The following is an 8,109-nucleotide window of genomic DNA, read 5'->3' on the forward strand; positions in this document are numbered from 1 at the left end:
AAAAAGACTCAATCAAAGGTCAATAATGCACTTTTTCTTTCCCTGTGTCACAAATTAAAAGAGATTTATACCCAAAACATCTGGACATAAACTTTAAGGCCTTTGTTTAACTTATAAATACATTCACATAACTCAATAAAAACAGTGATGAACAATGTTGAATCAACTACTCATCAATCAATCATATTTTAAAAAAGCTTGTAGCTGATGCTGATTAGTGTAGCAGTGTACCGTTTAACATCATCGTCCTCATCAGATAAATGCAAAATGTCCTGCAGCGTGAGACATGCCTTGCTCTGGGTTTGATCTTTAAGACTCGCTTATTATTATTCCTCTCACTCCCAATGACAGCTCTGACATCCTCAGAGTCCTACAGGTTCAGAACCTTGGACTGAGGTGGACACATGTCTTACTGCATTATGTCCAGGGGTGTAGTGTATACACAGACAGACAGAGTATTAAGTCTCCATCGAGTAGATCTTAATCTTTTGATTAATCAGAAATATGAAAAATACAGTAAATCAATAATAGAGTTCACCTTTACACTCTGTTACAGTCACTTAAACACTGTCTATACTGAGAGATAATGAGGTGTGTGACGACTGCAATAAAAACGTGAATTTAAATAATCTGCACAAATGTTTTCATTATTATTGTTGTTTACTTAGATCATGCATGAGAGGGGGGGGGGGGGGGGTTTGTAATCTTTAGAATATTTAATAACGTACATTTTCCCTTTAATACATTAAGGTATAAAAAAATGAAAAAGCTGCACAAAATAAAGAGCTAATCATATTGTTATATAACATTTCAAATCACCATATAGCCTTTGTAATTTAAAAAGTAAAAAATCAACCGGTGGGTCGAGAGACAAAAGTGGGCCTCTTTGTTCAGTTACATGTTTTCTACAGTCTGATGTCCAAACTGGGAAATGATTCAGAATCTCATTTGGGTGCTGATGGCCAAGGGGTTACCCCGTGTATCCACTGTCCTACCCAATACACAATTTAATTAAACCTTAACAAACATATAGATAAATTAAGCCTGAATAAATAAACATGATTGTAATTCTTTATTAAGGAGTTGTTGGGATGGTCCTCCTGAGGCTAGACTGGTTTAGAAACACTGATTTCGAGGAGCCCTGATACTCTAAACAAAGTGTCATCATCATCATCATCATCATCATCATCATGCACAAGAGAAACAAAGAGTCTCTCATCACCTTCAACATGTGTCCACATAATGAGGCTTTATTCACTGTCACATTATCGTCGTTCCCCAACCTGCAGCCTCCTCCCCTGATTCAATCTGAAGCCATGAATCAAATATTATGCAACACCAAGGGGAGCCCACTCATAATGAGGACACATATTATGTAAGTCAAAGGAAACAAGTCCACACAATGAGCTCTATTCAAAGTCTGAGGCTGTGACCTCACTACAAACTGTGAGGTACACCTATGACTTCACTGTACAGTAAATCAGTGTGCACTGGAAGGTGACTGTGTGCTTGTGAGTGAAGATGAAGCTGCTGTCTGTGTCTCTGCAGTGCGCCGCGTGACGCACTCCAGCCCTTTGTTTTCATGGACTGTCGCTTTAAGAAGCCTTCCTGTGCGCAGAGGCGCTACAGCAGCGCATCACATGATTCTTCTCTTGTGACAATCCAGACAGAAAGGAAAAGCCTCTCTGACTTCTCGCCGAGTTCGAAGACGCTGCGATGACCGCTCACTGTCGATTCTGTGCCAAAGGACCAACTTCAACAGGGAACATGGAGTTCAGTTAACCATTACCAGACTGACTCGGGCCATTCCTGTCTTTACATTTGGTGTTTTTTTGGGGGGTTTGTTGCGCCGACGGGGACAAAGTTGGCGCATGGAGAGGGACGAAGTTTTATTTTTACGCAGCATCTTTTCTTTGGTTTCTTTGTTTTTGTCGCGTCCGTGCGTCAGGAGCCGATAAGCTGGAGTTCAGTTTTGGGGGGTTTTCTGCTTTTTGAGTTCATCAAGTTAAAGACAGAACGAGACAACTTAAAGGACGTCTACGGCGGGTGAGATGGTGGACAACAAACCTCTTCTTCAGGACAGACCTCCCGCCTACACCACCGTCCCCGGGGCTTATGAGTACGGCCCGCAGCCACAGCACAACTACGGGGCCATCCCCACGTCGGCCCCGCCGCCGCCGTACCCGTACCCCGATGGACAAGGCAAGTAGCCCTGTTTTTGATGCACACACACACGCACACGCACACGGTCCCCACGTTCACCTCAAAGTAGAGAGGAGTCACTTCTTCTCACTTCCTTGTTCGTCTAAAGATCGCCCTGTGATGGCTCAGTTTGGAAATATGTGCGAGTCACGGAGCAGGTTTGAATAACAAAGTCTGTCTCTAGGCCTACATGATCATTTCTGCGAAGTCCTCACTTAGTTTCGTTTATCGGGTGCCCTAGTGTTGCGCATGCGCAGAAATAATAAGGGCATACAAAAACATTGAGCAGATTTTGCAGAGATTAAACAACATGCTCCTTTAAAGGTGGCCTACCTAAAGCATAAAAAAACTACCATTTATAGGCAGATAATTCAACCCAATATTTAATTTGCATTTTATAAGAGGCCTCATACTGATACATATGTAAATATTGAGTTATTAAGTGTGCAGGCAGTTTTGCACAACCAAAGAAGAAAAAGTTGTGCTGACTGAACCTGGCTCTCCGCTTCATGTGAAGGAGGCTACCTTCATTTTATTATCTGTTTTAAAGCTGCAGTCAGCCAACGCAGCAGGGAAGTTGCGCGTTCTTGACATTAAGTCACATTTCCTGTAACTGCACGTTATTTCCTGTTTGCACGTGTTTGATAGACTTCACTGTAGATGGAGTCTGACAGAGAGACTCATTGAAGTTTGTCATCCTTATCAGACCAAGCTCTGGGCAAACACCTCTGAGAATTCAAGTGTGCTTATCAAAGTTGACTGTTTACACAAGTCGTTCAACAAATCAATACCTCCCCCTGAGTGCATCCCCAAACCTCACACACACACACACACACACACACACACACACACACACACACACTGCAGTGACGTGTCAGGTTCAGTCTGTTCTTGTTACTCTCTCCATGTGCCGTTTTATCACCTGGATTATAATCAGATGTAACTTCTGAAAATAACTCGTCTCTGTTTCCAGTGTCAGCTGAACACAGAGAGTCTTTTCTCACTCAGATAAAAGCTCGAGCAAAGGACATTTGCCTGTTCAAACCTGCTTCCACACACACACACACACACATGAATGTCACATGACTTCATGTAGCTCTGACGCTCTCTGACACTTGACTTTGAACCTTGTGCTCTGTTATCTGACTGTGGAGCTGTTTGTGTCACACTCCTTCATGCTGGATGATCATTTATCTCCATTCAGTTTTCATGTTGCACAGTGACCAGTTGTTGTTTTTTAACGTTTCATTAGGACTGTCTCAATACTAAACAAAGTCCTACATTTCAATACGATTGGAGTAAAAGCCAAACTGTAGTGATTCCTGTTTTTATACGGAAAATCCAAACTGAAGACGGCCAACCTTTTCATGTTGCAGACAAACTCCTGCACACGTTTCCTCACAGAAGCATTGTGCAATGCAGGACTTTACCTGTCATGTTGGATGGATTCATCCGTCTCTCACGCACCTGTCTCATGAAGTAGATGAATGTTTTTCTTCGACTGTTTGATCCTAGAATAACAGTTTGTATCGTTCTGTAAAAGAAGCTAGCATACATTGGACAGGCCAAACGTTATTAATGTAATTCATCAGTGCAAGCATTAATGTTGGGGGCGCTGGTGGCGTAGTGAGTAGTCTCCTCCAAGCAGGCGGCCCGGGTTCGAATCGGACCTTTGGCTCATTGCTCCCTCTCTGTCTCTCTAATTCAGGTCAGAGAGAGCTGCAGCCTGATTGCATGGCGGTTATGTTGCAAAATCATCAATAACTAAACATGTTGTACGCTCTCTTCCTCTGACCCCCACAGGATACCCTCCAGCCCAGATGGGCCCCGCTGTGTCCCAGCAGCCCTATCCCGGGACCTACACCATCATCCAGCCCTCTGTAGTGGTGGTGGGTGGCTGCCCTGCCTGCAGGTGAGGAGACACACACACACACACACACACACACACACACACACACACCCACACATACACACACACAGGGTGTCTGTTACAGCAGAGGATGGAGCGCTGATAGGGTTATAAGACGTCCAGGACAAGGCACTAATGCACATGAGAGCGTTCACTAGCAGAGCGGTGTGTGTGTGTGTGTGTGTGTGTGTGTGTGTGTGTGTGTGTGTGTGTGTGTGTGTGTGTGTGTGTGTGTGTGTGTGTGTGTGTGTGTGTGTGTGTGTGTGTGTGTGTGTGTGTGTGTGTGTGTGTGTGTGTGTGTGTGTGTGTGTGTGTGTGTGTGTGTGTGTGTGTGTGTGTGTCTCTGTCAGGATAAAAAGATCACCTGTCTGCTGGCTTTTATTCATTCCTACCATCTGATGTATATTTATTGTTCCTGCGCTTCATGTTGTCAGGCAGTACAGAAAAGCAGACGTGACTTTCCCTTTTTTTGTTTGGGGGGGGGGAGGGGGGGTTGCTTTCTCTGCGGTTGAGTCAACATCCTGTCAGTCAGATGATTTCAGACTCAAACTTGTGACGGGGCAAAAGGTGAGCACAGGACACGAATCACGAGAACACCAAACTCCCTGGAACGGGTTCAAACGGACCAATGACGTTCACTCTGTCCAGCTGCTTAAAGCACCTCTGTGCTGGAAGGACACTGATGACAGTGACAGGTGATGTTGAGCCCGCATTGCAAATTGATTGTTGGTAACAATGGACTGTAAGCACTAAGAGGCTCTAATCGTGTTAATGAGCTCTAAAGCACAGCCGCAGAATCTCCTCTTTATTTGTGTTAATTCTGTATTCTGCTGATTTTGAATCCACAGCTGTGTGACACGCTGTGATAGCACTAGCAGTAAGAGCATTTTCTCTCTTTTCCATCTGTGAAGGGAGTGAGCTTGACATGTTTCAGGACTTTAATCCTTCTCAGGGCCTCCAGCGGATTGAGTCTCCGTGCTGCTCTGCAGAGGTCAGTCATGAGACCAGCACGAGCTCTTTGTTTACCATGACTTTGGAGTTGAAGGCCTCCTGAAACACGGATTTGAAAACATCATTCTCCAACACCTGGAAGTTATTGCGTTACTCTTTGACAGACAATCTGACACAAAATCCTCAAAAACACTGTTTTTAAAAATGGGAGGCTTCGCGATTCAATCGGTGAGAAACCTCTGACCTGCTTCCTTTCATTGCTCCTTTTGTTTCTCTCTCACTAGCTTTCATTAAAAAGGGTTTTATGGTCTCAACATATGAAGCGGTCACAGAGACAGAGGAGTGAAAACGCACCGTGTGAACTTTTAAAATGAGGTCAGACTCAAACCCAGCAGCGTCCTGTAACAGTTTATTACCACGAGGTCGCTCTTCATCGCTCATGTTGGACGTGATAAAAGGAGACGAGCGTTCAGTAAACAGTTCAATAGTCCACTCGTGGAAGACGAGACCTGCAGGAAGACGAGTTGAAGTGTTTGTCTGAAGCAGCGACCGTCTTCATGCAGCTCTTTCAGGTCCTGAACTTTTCACAGTGTGGTCATTAACGCGTCACTTTAGTGTGTGTAGCTTCATGACCCGTCTTTAGTGTCTCATTCACCTCCGTGGACGCTTCCTCTCCCACCACACGCTTTGTGTGTTTGTTTGTTTCACTTCTTCACGTCATTGATTTATTTTCCTCTTCGCTCGCTCGCTGTAGCGTTTTGTGTCTCTCCACCCGCTGCTCTTCTTCTTTGTTGCCTTTTTTTTTGCATCCCTTTCAAAAATCACTCAACTCTGTCTGATAGTACTCGTGTGTGTCTCGTGTTTTTTTGACTGTGTCGTACTTTAGTGTCTCTGTAGCTGCATCTCTTTGGAGCAGTCCTGTTCTTCTATATGGATATCATGCGTCGCTTTGCAGAGCTGTAGTGTGTCTTTGTGTGTAGTTTGGTGTCTTTTTGTTTTTTATTTTATTGTAAGACGGCAGACAAAGACACAACAGAAGAAAGACGATGACAGTGCGAACATGTTTTTCATTAAGAAGGAATATTCGGGTTACTGCGTGGTTTTCTTCTAAATCTGTCTTTCGTGCATCTTCCTGATGTTTCCTGTGCTCGTGTGTTTGATTCTCCCGGCTGAACCCAACAGACCCCTCCCACAGGAAAGCTTTGATTTGCTGTTCTGTTGTCCGTGTGTTTGGCAGAGTCGGGGTCCTGGAGGACGACTTCACCTGCCTGGGGATCCTGTGTGCCATCTTCTTCTTCCCCCTGGGCCTCCTCTTCTGCTTCGCCCTGCGTCAGAGAAGGTGTCCCAACTGCGGCGCCACCTTCGGCTAGAGGGACCAAAACCCCGGCTCACCCACCCGCTTGTGCTCCCATGCATACACACACACACACTCACACACACATACACACACACACACACATAATCCAGCAGTTCTGCGTCTTTTTATTTGATGTTTCTTAATATTGCACATTGCTGTTGCCATGAAGTTATGTACTGCAAATGATCAAGATATGACCTTGGGTTATGATGTGAACTTTTTATTAGAGGAACGTGTAGAAACCTTTTTTTGTTTGTTTTGTTTTTGTTTCCATCTGCTAGTTGAGATGTGAACTCTAGCATGGGTTTGTGTCCCTGTCTCGTCAGTGCCTTCACTTCACGACGGTCATCAGAGATTCCATCAGTCGTGACTCTGTCGATGAAGCTCGGTGTTTAGAGGATCTGAGCAGATTCCTTCATGTCGCATCAAGCCAGAAATAATCACGGCACATGTCACAGTTTTATTTGATCTTTTTTTTTTTTTTATCTTTGCTGGCACGCTTTATACATATTTTTTTTTGGTTCAAATTGTGTTTCTGGAAAAAAAAAACAACGTGTTTTTATGTAATCCTCTCTCTTGCTCTGTGCTTCACGGAATAACAAAAAACATGTCTCTAAACCGAGGACGTGTGAAGATCTCTGGACAGGAGCGGACTCGGACGGAGCGCCTGTAACGCTTGCTCAGTTTTTAGTTGACGTTTTTTCTTGGGGCCATATTTGCACTGATCGTTTGGTTGATGATTCTTCTGCTGGGTTGTGTTTTTCCAGGGCCAATGCAGAACTCAGGTACATACAATCTGAAAAGCCCTCAACTTCACAACCTCAATCACTGTTGTACTCGGACTTGGACCGACTTTTAAGAGGACTATTATGTCCAATCGCAGACTTCCCCCTTTGATGGGCGGAGACTCACTTCGAGGAAGCATGCTGAGAGTAAAAGCTGAAGAAATCTCTCACTAACGTGTATAATCTCTGGATTTGTATCTTAGTACTCCGCTCTGTGACAAGTCACCCTTCTTTATTCCTCTCAAACCTGACAATCAATGGAGAATGTCTTTGTCCGTGTATCTCTGTGTCTGCGTCTTCCATTCAGAAAGATGTTCTAGAAGTGACCATGGAGAAGAAGAGATCTAAGGGGGGGAGGGGTTGAAATTAAAGACACTTCTTGCTTTAGAAAACACACTACGCACGCTCTTCTGATTGAGGTTCTTACTTTTGATATATAAGTTACTGTAATTAAAAAAAACAATGCTACCTAAGTGTCTGACTACTTTCTGGATTTCTTCAAAAGAAAGAAGGGCGGGGTTAAGATATCATCCCATCACTGTTGTCTGATTGAAGTTCCTTTCAGGGCGGGGTCTGGAGCTGATCCCTGCCGTGATTGGGCGATCAGTTACACCCTGAAGTGTGCCCCAGTCAATCACACGGCTGGAACATAGAGACAAACAACGACACACAGACTCGCCCATCGAGCAGGTTTTTATAACGTGGGAGGAAGCCGGCGTACCCAGACAGCCGCTCTCATACGGGGATTTGAACCAGGAACCTTCTCGCTGTAACGCAACGACACAACCGACCGACCCGCTGAGCAGCCCGCCTGCTTGTTGAATGTTTCAGATTACATCATTTACATATTAATACTACAGTTCTGTTGGGCAGTGGTGGTGAACAAACACAACAGACGTCCTCTG

At 44.5% G+C, this 8,109-nt stretch overlaps 1 protein-coding gene across 1 annotated transcript; it reads left to right on the plus strand.

The window, feature by feature from the left end:
• The first annotated feature begins 1,621 nt into the window (after positions 1-1,621).
• bri3 (brain protein I3) lies at positions 1,622-7,672 on the plus strand. The gene is made up of 3 exons (XM_079367006.1): positions 1,622-2,202; positions 4,006-4,114; positions 6,300-7,672. The coding sequence occupies exons 1-3, from the start codon at positions 2,052-2,054 to the stop codon at positions 6,430-6,432; spliced, it is 393 nt and encodes a 130-aa protein (XP_079223132.1). The 5' UTR covers positions 1,622-2,051; the 3' UTR covers positions 6,433-7,672.
• The last annotated feature ends 437 nt before the right edge of the window (positions 7,673-8,109 follow it).

The sequence above is a fragment of the Symphodus melops genome (assembly GCF_947650265.1).
Source record: "Symphodus melops genome assembly, chromosome: 17".
NCBI lineage: Eukaryota > Metazoa > Chordata > Actinopteri > Labriformes > Labridae > Symphodus > Symphodus melops.

What these genes read in the sequence shown, in the direction of transcription:
- bri3 (XM_079367006.1), top strand. Translation starts at nt 2,052, where the DNA reads ATGGTGGACAACAAACCTCTTCTTCAGGACAGACCTCCCGCCTACACC. An exon ending in CCCGTACCCCGATGGACAAG is followed by an intron (nt 2,203 to 4,005) that starts GCAAGTAGCCCT and finishes TGACCCCCACAG; the next exon opens with GATACCCTCCAGCCCAGATG. An exon ending in GGTGGCTGCCCTGCCTGCAG is followed by an intron (nt 4,115 to 6,299) that starts GTGAGGAGACAC and finishes TGTGTTTGGCAG; the next exon opens with AGTCGGGGTCCTGGAGGACG.